The sequence below is a fragment of the Plutella xylostella genome, chromosome 4 (assembly GCF_932276165.1).
Source record: "Plutella xylostella chromosome 4, ilPluXylo3.1, whole genome shotgun sequence".
NCBI lineage: Eukaryota > Metazoa > Arthropoda > Insecta > Lepidoptera > Plutellidae > Plutella > Plutella xylostella.
The window spans coordinates 1433278-1447855 of record NC_063984.1 but is presented as its reverse complement, the minus strand read 5'-3'; the positions used below and the strand labels follow the sequence as shown (position 1 = coordinate 1447855).

The 14578-nt window shown below is 38.0% G+C and overlaps 1 protein-coding gene across 4 annotated transcripts in view; it reads left to right on the top strand.

The window, feature by feature from the left end:
- The window catches only part of LOC105389384 (protein spire), a 137910-nt gene that overhangs the window by 59773 nt on the left and 63559 nt on the right, over window positions 1-14578 (top strand). For all 4 annotated transcript variants that reach the window (XM_048629412.1, XM_048629405.1, XM_048629415.1 and 1 more), the window contains exon 3: window positions 1238-1361. In XM_048629412.1, coding sequence (XP_048485369.1) covers window positions 1238-1361 — 124 coding nt within the window. The remainder of the gene's footprint in view (window positions 1-1237; window positions 1362-14578) is intronic.

Here is a 14578-nt window from a genome sequence, read left to right as displayed (position 1 = left end):
GCTACTGACTGCTGATAGTCACGCCGCGTGGTCAGCCAGTGGTGTAAGGCGAGGGAGAGGTGATATGATGATGATGGTGATAATTGATTATCTTGTAGGTTCAAACCTTTAAGTAAATCTGATCGAAAATTCTGGCAAATGTGTCGACATCACACTCGTTGAGCTGGTATCTTTTTGAGACTTTGAACAGAAACCATATTTTATGCTTCTCTTTGTTTTGTACTTCATTGTTTGCTGTATTGTTTGTTGTTGTCAGTGACTGAATCAATGATTCTTTGCATTTTTGTATAATATCTAATCTACTTACATTTAAAATTCTAATAAATAAACAACCAACTCGATATTGTTAACAAGGCTGTGATTATAACAATGAAATCTGTATAAAAATCGCGATATCCTGTAATTCACGGCACACACACACGTCCACTAACGTGGCCACGCAAGAGTAGACCCGACAGTGACTGCAGCAGTGGCTCATTGATCCACAGGAAGCAGAGCTAATTCATGTTTACACTTATTGCACTCGTGTGTCGTGACTGCCGTGCGGCCAGCCTTACTGGCCAATTATGTGTGAACGTTGCTGTTGTGGGCGAGCTTCTGATAACAATAAATAAGTAATGATAGATTTTATTATTATTTTTTAATCCTATTTGTTGCGGTCCTGTGACCATTGCAACCTTGCCGAACGGTTGGGGAAGGCGTCGTAAGGCGCAAAAATATTGCCGCAGTCCCAGTGAGAGGCGGTCTTCAAAGACTACGAAATCGCGATGAGTTGACGTTTCGCCGCAATATGGCCGTGTAGAGACATCTTCTATGAGAAAATATAGGAATTCGTGGTCCAACCATAGTATCGTCGCGATTTCCTCGATTGTGGAGACGGCCCGGCCCCTTAAAGTTATTGGCTCATTTCCTACAGTAATATTTTATTTAAGCCAATCCGTAAATGCGGAACCTGTAACCGACATAGAGCTTTATAATTTTAAACCTGCAATGTCTATTAAATCAGGTTTTATGTAACTAAATCCAGGTTATTTTTCCGGGTTAAAAACCAGCGCTGTGGCCTTCTCTACAGCACATGCTTAGTTGGTAGTGCCTTTTTGAACTCTGGACCTGTTCTTTTATTGTTAATTAAGAACTGTTTTATTTTCTGTAATACTTTTTTTGTTCTTTTTGTCAGTGTCTCAAATGACTGTTGCTTTATCTTCATTCCATACCTAACCCCCCCTCCTTGTTCCAGCTGGTAGTGAACCTGGCGCTGGTGGTGTACCACGCGCTGGACTACACACACGCGGAGGACGAGGAGCGGCTCGTGTCGCCCGACCTGGAGCGCCTCATCACCGAGATGACCGCCTGCGAAGGAGGTACGTCGTGTAGTGATGTAATTGGCGGGCGCGGATGGAATGCGTTATGATGGAGCGACGCGATTGGTGCGCGCGCTATGCCGCTCTGTACTGCTGAGGGGTGGGTCTGTAGGACCATATACATTTTCTAATTGCTTGAAGTTTAGTAGGAAAAAACACCAGACCATCATGATTATCATCAATCACAGTAGCACTCCTGATAAGAGTCTTTCAAGTATACTCTCTTACTGGCCTTCCTCATTACGGCCTCCCTTTTCCCAGTCGCTGATACCTGTCAATGGACAGAAATGTAAAAATTCGTTCGAGTCTAAATGCAGTGTTTAGTCGTGAACTTTCCCCCCGCGCCATAATGTTGGTGCAGTCACGTACCGTCCGTACAATTTTGCAGTTTTTCCTAGAAAATCGCTTAGTTCTACTCGTAGAATATTCAAAAATAAACAATTTGACGAAGATATCAACGGTACTTTGAATCGATATAATTTTCTAGATGGCAATATAGAAATTCGAAAGTAGGTACTTATTATTTTTTAATTTATACTTTAGTCTGATGTTGACCAAAATAATAAACTATAATCTGGTTTACACCCAGCCAGCAGGCATATAACTGCTTTGTTCAGAAAAAAATGTCTCAACACTTGCTACTGGCCATTAAAGACAAGAGACAATTTAAGAAAAAAAGCCAACAATCACACACATGCGACAAAAAGTTGCAAACTAAACAAAAACCTAATTACCGTGGCCTCGATCAACATAACGCTGACGGCAGAGAACCGACACATAACTGAACTTGGAGCTGCTCTTGTTTCACAGATATATACAGGGTGATCTCGGATGGAGGCAGTGCAATAAATAGTCAGAAATAAAGTATATTTATTTCAAATACCTACACAGAAACAATGGCCATGGTCAGATGAAGAAATAAGAGCACATCTGGATGTTCTCAGAAAAATCTCGATCGGCCCAACTGATTGGACTAAGACTCAGAGGTATTGGCAGCAAAATAAGAATTACTTACCTTCTTATTGACATTCCATAGGTCACTGGAGCTTTTTCAATGCTCGTTATATAAGATACTGTCTCTGCAGCCAGTGTTTATGTATAGATACAGTCATACAGAAGCTTTAACACGAAGATTCTCACGCGCTGACTCCCACACCACAGCACAACCGCGATAGCTCATAATATACGAGCTTACGTTTTATTCAAACTAAAAAGTAACAAATGAGCGTCGGTTCGGGGAAAGTTTCATATACCTACGATGCATAGTTTTTGTCCCAAGCCTTACGCGCTTCCCACGAAACCACCGGAAGGTATTACACGGAGGAAGAAAAGGCGACAGATCGTAAATTATTACGGCTTAATCGTTTAATAGCTGCTGCACTAGAACTGCAGTTTTTAACCCAGTTTCGATCGCAGGCTGCGCTAACAATTTTCTCATTTTATCTTCCGTGTTTTGATGAAGCTTATCTCTTTTCCATGATAGTGCTTTTATTACTACCATGTTATTTACTATTTTGTTGAAAAAATCCAGGCACATGTATGTATTCGGTCATTCTAGAAAAGATTTAGTTTAGTAGAACTTTTAAGTCTTGATATCTTTATTGGTAAAAGTGTCATTCCAGCTCATGTGCATTGTATATTTTATTATTTATTTTCATCCAGATGCACTTACTGATCGTGTTGTTCAATATTTACCTCGCCAACAGTAAACATTGCACTGTCCACCCACTGACATTCCCAATGAACCGAATCGTCCGGCTTCCATAAATAAAATATAACGGATTGTGCTAAAAGCGTACGTTTTTCAACAAACAGCTCTGTCTGTTGACACGCACGTCCATCCATCGCCGTGGCATCGGGGGCTGAATGGGTTTGGAGGTATCAATCAGCTGACGCGATGACGGTGCCAGCCTTCCACCGCACCTGCAAGCCCACTCTATAGCTTATAATGATAATAAGTACAATAGTTCTCCACCAATCGGAGGTTGGCTGGAAGAATTTGCTTTTTGGTAATAAGCAAGCCAGCCTTTGTATGCGATTAATTTAAGCCGGTTTGTGTTGTGAAATTTGGCAATTTTGTGTACAATAAAGTGTAAATAAATAAATAAAGTTAACATTACCAACGGACGTTAAGTTAATTGATTGAATAGCTCCGTTTCAGTCGTTTGCAATCTCGAGTAGTGCGGAAGGTTCCTTTATCATGTAAGCTCCACAATAGTGGGAATATTCCCTATTTTACATAAGTACATTTATTGCATTCCGGAACCCGTGTGATTTCCGGCCATTTTCCTCTAAGATTGCTCTAAACAAACTCCGATAACACCGCCGCTATAGAGATCTCAAATGTCGGAACTTTTACCGTTGTGGCCGACACGATTCTCATTAAACTGGGTGATATTATTATAGCTCCAAATTTAGAATAGAATCGAAATGAATCTTATATTTTACTGTCACATTTGCCAAGTTCAAGAGAGCAACCTCGAAAATTAGAGGCACCTCCGAAACCGGATCCGAAATGTCACATTCTTTTGTTTTTAATTTGCTTTTAAACGCGTTCCAGCCCAAGCAGTCTGAATGCTCTGAATTCGAATTTCGTACGTCCGAACAAAGGCGATCACGGCGGCTGCCGCGCATGTGTTCACGCATGCGCGGGGCGGGTAGCCACGGACAATGCGCCGCTTGTGTCTAAGTTGTCACTTGTCACACAGCGCAACACGTCATGTGACATTCAGCGAGACATGTTGCGTCGCCTTATCGCGCTCGACCTTTCTCGGTAACAGCCTCCCAGCCTCTTACTGAACAATGACATCTGTACACAATTTGTGTTGCATGTCGGCGCGGTGCATAGCTCTCTCCCTGTTTTTGCAACGTGATCCGTTGTTATGTCACGTTTACCGTTGTCGGGGTTGTATGGAAGCGAGCTGTGAAATCGGAAGTGCGCTGTTGCGTCAATGTGTGTACTGGTACATGGATTTATTAAACTTTTATTTTCCCGAAAATGTTATGTTGGATTTAAATCTTTCAACTTTTTTTGTAAATTAAGTAAACCGATTTATAATTAGACGTAAATCGTCGAAGGAAAATAAAATAATTAATAAGTAATGATAATTATCTTCATTCCACACCTGTAAACCCTAACTATGCATAAATTTATAGTTAAATACAGTAATTACTATCAATAAGCTCAATAGATCCTTGATTGGACGCTATCATCATAAAGCTCTTACGCACACCGAAGGCGACAAATTACAACTGAAAGCGAAATGAATAACAAATGATTCGATTAATTTAAGTTTACAATTACACCAATCAGAAGTTCAGTCCGGTAGGAGCCGGTACAATTACAACCACCATTAGACGCCCTATTCCCATGATCGCGCCGTACGTATTCAATCTAAATTAACTTGTCATATTTCTGCTTTTCCAGCAGTTTTTGCGCCATCTCGAATCATAATTTCACCGTGGAGCGACTTCCGCTTGGGCAAATTGCAGTTTCCCTCACTATCATTGGCTGGCTGGCGTCTGATGAATTTATGTGCTTTTAATCTGTATTGGCTGTTTTTGTCGATAATGATCGTTTACGGCTATCTGTCTTGGTCACGCTGTTTCTTGTGCGGTGTTTGTCTCTGCTTGCTTCATTCGGTATTACTGTTAGTATCGGCTGTGGTCATACATTTTTTATGCCGATCGAAAAAGTGTTTCATATGTACCATTGGAAAAATAGTATTTGTGATCTTAGTGTCTATCTACCGAACTATGTACCTATGTTAATTATGAGAGGTTTCTAACTGTTACGTAAGAGATGTGTACTATAATTTTATTATGTTATTGGTGTGGTCGTTTATGATGATAACTAAACTGCTATATTGACAAAATTGCACCTTAAATATGTTACTTTATCATCAAAGTATACATAAATTTCCTAGAGTTAATTATCAATTTGATCACTGATTAGTTGAGAATTAGTTAGAATCTACATCTGCTAATATATCCAACGAAAGTAGTTAATCTACAATTATTAATGAAAATCAATCGATGCACTTACAAAAAAGGCCTACACAATGCCTACCTGCTAAAGAGCTTAGAGTTTTTTCTAGGAATGTCTATTATAACTAGGATACCTGCAACTACGAAAGATAACAAAATATGAGGGCAGTGTGTCAAAATCGTCGCAGCAACCTGTAGAGCTATCCGGAAAAAACGCAGCACATTCTATTCGATAGTCTATTCGAAAGTGCTGTCAACCTGTCAACAACAAAATGGCGGTGTATTGCGGTGTACAGATTTGCGAAAGTTTGACAGCTATCATTCCATAGGTCATTGTCAGAATAATATTATGTACTCTGTGGTCATTCTTTTCGAAACTCATTCGAAAGGTAAAAAGTGTTCGAAAGTGCTGTCAAGTTGACAATAGTCGCACTCGCATTCGATTCTATTCGTTAGCTCGAATTTTCATGATACGGGTACTGATCACAATGGATGACGTGACAAGGTACGCTTTTGATCGACAGCCGCTTTTAGCATCGTCTGTATCTCTCTGATTATCATCTGCCTAGTCATCTTCATCAGACTTGCCATTCTTGAAGGCCAATGTTGGATCGAGTGTGCCGACCTTTTTTCTCTCGTGATGTTTGAGTTTTTAGGGTTCCGTAGCCAAAATGGCAAAAACGGAACCCTTATAGTTTCGTCATGTCCGTCTGTCCGTCTGTCCGTCTGTCCGTCTGTCACAGCCGATTTACTCGGAAACTATAAGTACTACAGTGATGAAATTTGATGGGAATATGTGTTGTATGAACCGCTACAAAAATATGACACTAAATAGTAAAAAAAAGAATTGGGGGTGGGGCCCCCCATACATGTAACTGAGGGATGAAATTTTTTTTTTCGATGTACATACCCGTGTGGGGTATCAATGGAAAGGTCTTTTAAAATGATATAAAGTTTTCTAAAAAACATTTTTCTTAAAGTGAACGGTTTTTGAGATATCAGCTCTCAAAGTCGTAAAAAGTATGTCCCCCCCCCCCCTCTATTTTTATAACTACGGGGTATAAAATTCTAAAAAAAATAGAGGTGATACATGCTAATTAACTCTTTCAACGATTTTTGGTTTGATCAAAGTATCTCTTATAGTTTTTGAGATAGGTTGATTTAACTGTAATTTTGCTGCTACGGAACCCTTTGTGCGCGAGCCCGACTCGCACTTGGCCGGTTTTTAATCTATAAATCAGGGACCCCCGTTAGTTGCGTTGTTTGTTGTCGGTTACAATTCGCCAACACGGTTTTGCGCTTTGTTTGTTAGCGAATTTATCTTGTTACGTGCCGGTAGAAAGTGGAGCAGGTGTGTGGTGAAGAGTGTCAACATCCCTTGTGTCTGAACAGATCAGTCGTAGCACTGCAGAATAGTGATAAATATTCATAGTCAAAAGTAACAGCCCTTACGAAGAAAGAGGGCTATTATTAGTACCGTAATTGTCTGTGTCGCCATCTTAAAGATTGGAACAATTTAAATGCAATGTTTTTTGACTGATTGACCTCTTCAAAATCGGTTCAGCATACGGTTCGGTTAAAACGTATGCGCTCAAGTTTGACACAATTGTCAGAGGTTGCTAAATTCTGATATACATAGGTATTGCTATAATTTAAACTGATCGTGACGTTACAGAACCCTTCTTCTACAGAGTCCGACTAGTAGGTACTTGGCCGGTTTTTTGTTCTTTTTGTATTGGTGTTCCATGCGCAAGAGCATAACAAAGCGTAACAAAATGTGTTTTCTTCCAACGAGGCAAACCGCAGAGCACCAACCGCAGAGAGTAAGTGTGGCTGTGTCGGCATTTCAACCAGCCAATAGGAAATCAGCTGAAGTTTCTCACGTATCTTAAACCATCTTAGTATACAGTGTGTTGTTTTTCGGACCTAAACTTTAAAGGTGAATTCTACGAGTAATTTCATCGAGAAAAAACCCCCATGTATACTGTATACTTATTTATACACTCGCAAGGAACTAAAAAGTTCGAGTAAACCAACCACCAAAATTACTTACTCTTAAAATTAAAAGCCTACCTTAATGACGCATATGTGCATTATTGCACATTTCTATTCTACTGTATTATTTATCAATGAAAAATTTTCCAACTAAATAATAGCGTTATCATAATTCGCATCAAATAATACAAAAAGAAAATTAGGATACCTATTAGCCTATTACCTATGAAACAGGAATAAATAGAGAACTAGAATAAGCGATTACCTATTTATTTTTTCATATCACTGGCCATGACTCTTGTTTATAATGTCGTTACAATTTACATTATAATGATGCTTTGTAATAATTATTAACATGACAAAGAATGCATGTTCTACTTTGATCTTTATTATATTGAGTGCTAGATTAAGCTAATTATGCAAGACCTCAAATAGACACAACTCGTGTATAGGTTAAACACAAACCATAATTATACATATTTTGTACAACCCTTTTTAAGGAAGGTTTATAAATATTACCTACATCAATAAATCACCTTAAATTTCTTTGAATCTACACCTGCATTTACATACATATATATCATAAAGTTTCATAATGATTATTCCCAACGTGAAGAATTACCCTAAAGTGATTATAACGCTTATTAAAAAAACAAACATTGCATCATATTTCGAATGGAATGTAAAATGTTACCGATGATGATAAAACATTCGGTGATTCTCGTAATTAACCGGTGAAAGTATAATAATTTGTGATCGACCGTGCTTTCGAGTTATCGATTCTGCTTAAGTTGTTTTTTTTATTATCCTTAGAGTATGTTTTATGTTTTAGTATATACTTAAATGCTGTATAAAAGAAATGAGTGAAAGCCGATAAACTCTAAAATAAAAATAAATACTTTATTAGGACTTTGGTTTCCTCGTATTTGCCAAGCATGTGCTTAAAATAATTACCAATTAAGTAGTTAAGTTCTTATTTAAATTCAACTTTGTATATCATAAGAATCATAACCAGGTGATAAGAATACACAGAAAGGGTAACCAATCATTACTTAAACAAATTAAATAATCGTGGCTAACCTATAATCCCGCTAGATCACGAAGGCGCCGCCCCTTCTTGATAGCACATTTTCCCAACGCATGTAACCTGTGCTAGAGGGGTGCGTCTTGCTGAATAGCAAGCACGGGGCGTGGGCGGTACAATCAATACTGCTGGGTAGTGTTGCCGCTTGCTCCATTATCGATAGATGATGTAAGTTCCATAGTCTATCGATAGTTTAGTTGATACTATTGGAAAACAGCATATCGATGCTTAATTGATATTCATAAATTTGTAAATTAGTACTAATATTATTGCGATCGATAGCACAAATTATCGACAGTGTTTTCAATATTGGAGAGCAAATATATAGATAGGATCAATATTTACCCGACTGCCGAAGGAGGAGGGTAATGTTTTTTGTTGCATTTCTTCGTCATCATGTTACAAAAAAAGGGTCGGAAATGAGACCTGAAGGAAGGCGTAAGAGAGGAAGACCAAGAAAGACCTGGCTTGATTGTGATGAGAGAGTGTGAAGTGAATGAGGATATGACTGAGGATAGGGTAAAATGGCGTGACATGACGCACAAAGCCGACCCTAAATAAGGTTAAGGCTAGGAAGAATAAGACTAAGAAGATCGTCGATACTATCGAATATTACTACCAACAGTAAATTATCTGTAGACAGTATCGATACTATTGATACGATTTGCCTATATCGTTTTTACACACTGTTTGTACATACTGATGATGTCGAACAATCGACTGTCCATTCGATCAGTTCAGGCAACACTACTGCTGGGAATATATTGAAAGGTCAAACGGTGATCTCCCGATGGGAAAGCCTAAGAATAGACTTCCGTGCAGGTTTAATGCGTATTTGAAATTTACAAGGGAAGCCGTGTAGTCGTTTGTATTATGTGAACACGGGTTTATGTTTATGGGTTTATTTACCCACATACAATATTGCCTGTGCTGAACTGTATTAACGCATATGCTTGCGTTTGCCCGCGAGCTCCGCTTGGCCTTAAAATTATCACATCCTTGGAGACGCAATGTCAAAAAACAATAATGAGCTGTTTACACTATTAGAGTACGCACGGACCGACTATAACTGTTCGGTTGCTACTAGTTACTTGTAAACACGTTATCCGAAACTCCCGGATTCCCTATGCCATGCTCATACTTACTCTTATCCCCGGTCTAAAATAAAAAAAAAACAGTATATTTCCTATCATATTCTAAAATCCAGAATGTCAGCTTTTACATACCAAAAACTAATTCCGTCAAAATTACTCTAGCCTCTTACCCGAGAAAGAGTGACCAACATCCATACTTACAAACTTTCGCGTTTATAATATTAGTAGGATATTTTAGTACGAGTATGTACCAAGTATGGATTAGCATTGGGTGGCGCGACGTCGGTGGGCGGACATTTTATTAGCAGGTACAAATATTTGATATCGATTGTGGTGTCAATTTTATACTTCCTGGTATCGATTAGTGAACTGGATCAAATGGATTTGAAGGTAGATTGATTGATTTTATTACAATATGACAGAAAGACAGATTACGGATGTCCAATGTTAGTATAATCCGCCCGTACTATGAAGGAGCTTTTTGCATGAAAATAAAGGGTGGGATATTTATCACATTTACAATTGAAAGGTCGATGTACGAGTACCCGCGATATACCTACTGAGAAACTTTAATTATGGAGGCAACTCTGAAAACGTTAAAAAAACAGCATTTTCATAGTAGGTACATAATTACCTATAATGTACATCTATTATCTACTTAGCCAAAGTGTGTGCAGTAGATATTTTTTAATCATAGATTTAAGTAATACATGTTTTTAAGTACTTCGATTTTGTACATCAATTCTATCTAGATTATTATTATAACATTCAGATATCAGGCAGAAATTTCAAATTTGTCCTCTAGTACCTACATGTAAATAAAGTACCTGTGTAACCAACAATGCAGAAACCTGCCACACTTGTGATTAGGCCGTAGGAGTGGCAGTAGGAGGTCCCATTGTCATTACAAATGTCGGGGGACTAGGAAACACGCGAATACCTAATTGAATTTATATACGGAAGATTTTAGTCAAATATACATAGATACAGGGTGTTTGATGGAATAATTTAAGTTGTGGATATTGTATCTGTACAACATCAAGGACCAACAACCATATTTTTTTAATTTCTATTCTTTGGTACCGTTTAGACGTCCGTGTCGTTATGCAATTTCACATTAATGTAGTAGTAAATGTAAGTGAAAAAAAACGGAGGCGGTTTTGGAATGTATCAAGAAATAGAAGTCACAAAGTTTGAACCTTAGACTTGATGAAGTGTGTGTGTTGTGTGCATCAATTAAATCATCCTGTAGCCGCCGAGGTAGGCAACAAAGCTACGTGGGACACTAATATGCCTGCTAAGTGCTGTATATACTTGTTAATAATACAAGTTGCTATTAATTTAGCTTTATAGGAGCTTTAGGAACCAATTAAGTGACTAAACTCCGAATAGTCTTAGTAGGTGTTTGGATTAATCAATTTAATTTGAACAATTGTAGGATCAATTAGGCGTAGGTAATTGTTTTATATCTGATGAACATTAAATTGGTAAGTGTAATCCATAGTTACCTAAGTACTATACGTACTAAGGCATTTTAAAAAAGTTTGCTTTTCCATATAAACTCTGTTTGTCACATGATTATGTATGTAAGATAGGAAGTAGAATTTTTTCACCCATTTCATAACATCGTAGGATAAAAGTTGCTCTGAATAACCCCTGCGCCTGAGTCACCCCTTTTCGGTTAGTCCACTATTGCAACATGCAACACCCTGTATAGCGGATGATTGCATGCATCGGAATTCCATACAAATCGCTAATCCGTTTCCACAGCAGCTGGAACTAATCCCCCAGGTCTAGACCATAGACCAAGATCTGTGGAGCCTTGAGGGTCATTCTACCCCTCTAACTTCAAAAAAGGACAAACGATAACTGCCATTCTATCTGTAGCTTTGATACAACGAGATAAGGGCATAGCAGTGGTTAGTGCAATAGCGATTCGAAACTTAGTTTTTTCGCAAGCTGGAGTGACCTTTGCCTTGTCTATGACGCCGCCGCTCGGCGCTACCATTCGCCGAGATATAATGCCATTGTTTGTGTTGCTAATATCTGTAGGGTTGCCACCGTAATCGGTCAGTGTAATTAATTAACTGTTTCGAACTGAAATCGCATTTGAATCAGTCAAAGTGCAGAGAGACTCACGGATGAATCACAATACTCAAATCATACTATCATACTATGAAATTGATAATAGCTATGTCGCAGGCATCTGGTTGAATCTCCTTTTTGATTGAATCGCTAGCTCGTTCATTGAATGGTGCTATTCAATGAGATTCCTGCGACAGCTATGTTGTCGTTTCAGAGTCTCAAAGCGGCTTTTTTATTGCAGGCAGCTATTGATCTGCAAACGCTGACATCATCGTTTCTATGTTCCATTTGTGTGTAGAACGCAACACGCTGTAATATTGATTAAAAGCCCCCTCCCGAGCTGCCATGTCACGCGAGCTTTTCCACGAACAGATTATTGTAATTCCCTGTGTGAATGTTGCCAATAAATTGAGTGCATGTTAATTGGCAGCCAATAGATTAACAATATACTTACAAGATGGAGTGTCAGTGCAAAAGAAGCGTCCCGACAAATAACACCCCACTTCCACCACTGAGCTCTTATTTTTAATTAATTCGGTGAGAAGATTTGTGTCTTAATTCATTGGTGCAATGGTTGTCATTAGGTTGAACACAAAAAGGTTTGACAATAAACATAATGCGGACCGTCTTTTGCTTTGTTTTTTGTATGTGACACACCATCTTGTTCACCGTATATTGGTAGCTATTCTGAAGGCGGAAATTCTAATTCTTTCGTAAAAAAATATTTACGGGAACTACCATAGAGTCGAGTTTTAATTTTTTAAAATAAGGTTTTGACAGATCAAATATTTGAATGGGCAATGTCCGAAAAAATTCGACAATGCTCATAATTTTTCTGATGATAGGAATAACCCTCCGTATCATCCTAAAAAAATCTCTGATCTTTTCTATGCGTTAGTAATTTTATAAAAATAAAAACATTTCAAGTTTCACAAAACGGGGATTCTACGGACTTTAGGACTTTTTCCATCGTCTACATTTCTGCCTTCAGAATCGACATAATTTTCAATCTAAGCATTAGAATCTAAGTAGCAGCCCTACCGGTATCGCAGTAGAGATCCCATTGTTGCTTTTATGAACGAAAGCGGGAGGATTACGTGTAAATTGTGTATTCCCTAATACAGTAATGATATTCTACGCCGGCTCTATGTAAGGATTCACAGAGTATTAGCGGTCTGTTTCAGAGAAAATTATCTAAATCCTGGTTTATTAATAGCCATTATATTCATATTTGTCATCATAATCAGCTAAATATCGTCAACAGCGGCAAGCACGATATTCGTCCAAAGATTAATTATCTTTTTCAAATTTTATTTAAGTAGGTACTTAGGTAAATAAAAATCTGTTTTTTTTGCCCTAAATATCATAAACCAGGACCGGCGTCAGGTGAATGTTTTAACAATACTATCATCCCTAAATCCATACATTGCGCTACAAAAACTAGTCAAATTAATATACAATGCGATGCCGAATGCATCGGTAGTTTTCACTGCGAAAAAAAGTCAATAAAAATGCATTTATTCCTGGAAAGTAACCGCTAACCTTTCTATACTGCATTCATTCATACTTGGCACAAAAGGTAAACAATATTTCTGTGTCTCTTTAAATAAAAAAGTATGAAACAAAATAAGTAAAGCAAAAATATTGTACCATTGCGAAATTAATCATTTTCACTAGTAATGATTTAATTGGTTTTTAAATTTTAAATAAATTGAAATAAAAGACATAAGTACTTAAAAAGATTTTGCCAAGTATGAATGAATGCACTATAACTTGATCACAGCCAGCGTTCCCATGTCTCGAAGTGGCACACAGCCTTCGGCTTTCTTACAACAATTCAAATTTGCGCAGACAGACTGACGGGCCGAGACGTCTCCTTATATTGCTTTATTTCTATTCCATAATAACCCAGTTGTGGCCAAAGACTTGTAGTATAGAGTGAGGTAGACGCGGCACATGCGCCACAAGTTGAATCACTTCAACGAGGGGAAAATAGCACCTGGAAGAGTGCCGTGCCGTACAAAAACTATAAATTATTATGACTGTATAGCTATATTATATTATTATTTTTATATGCAGTATAATTACAATCCCGGGCTATGAAAAAGTTCCATTCAGAAAATCAACAAATTACTCCTTATACGGAGAAAAACTAACTAAATGACGCTGCAATATTCTGCAATATTTAAGTACATTTACTGCCAGTTTCTATGACTCTATCTATCCATAACTGGTAGTTACTTTCATACGATTTTTACAGATTGTTACTTTTGATTATGTCAAAATCGTATGAAAGTAACTACCAGTTATGGATAGATAGAGTTATAGAAACTGGCAGTTAATGGTACATCAGAATATTAGCAACTAAAAACGTAAACATTTTGTTAAAATATCCGATTGAATGTTTAAAAAATTGGGGCTATTTCGTGTCTGCATTTTGTAAGTGGAACTGTTTCTTTGCTCGTGAGTGTATAATCTTATACTGTATAGGTATTTGCGTATTTTTTCAATTTGCCACATTTTGTCTGAAAATAAACGGCTATCATCGGATCATTTTGCTCTTACTGATATTGGGTATTGCGACGACGGCCTAGTAAGCCGCGTCTACCTCAGGTTTATATTAGATATCTGTGGTTGTGGTGTATTCGTCCGATTCGTCTGCCCCTTCTAGGGATGGTGAAAGTGGCGCCGCACGCTCCACACTTGTACAATGCACGGGACAATTGTATAAATTGTTATTAATAGTGCCGTGTCGATCGCAGGTCTACTGTCTATTTGTGGAAGATTCATTGGCAGTTTTCAACTGTAAGCTGATCAGTAAGATGGTGATTTGGGTGGTTCGGTTGGTGTGAACGTGTGCCAGGCAGGGGTTTTTAAGTGATTGGTTTGTGATTATATTTAGCACTGTTTATTCAATAGTTTGCTGCCAACCTTTAGGGGCATATGAATGAATTTATTTTTGTAGTTGGTAG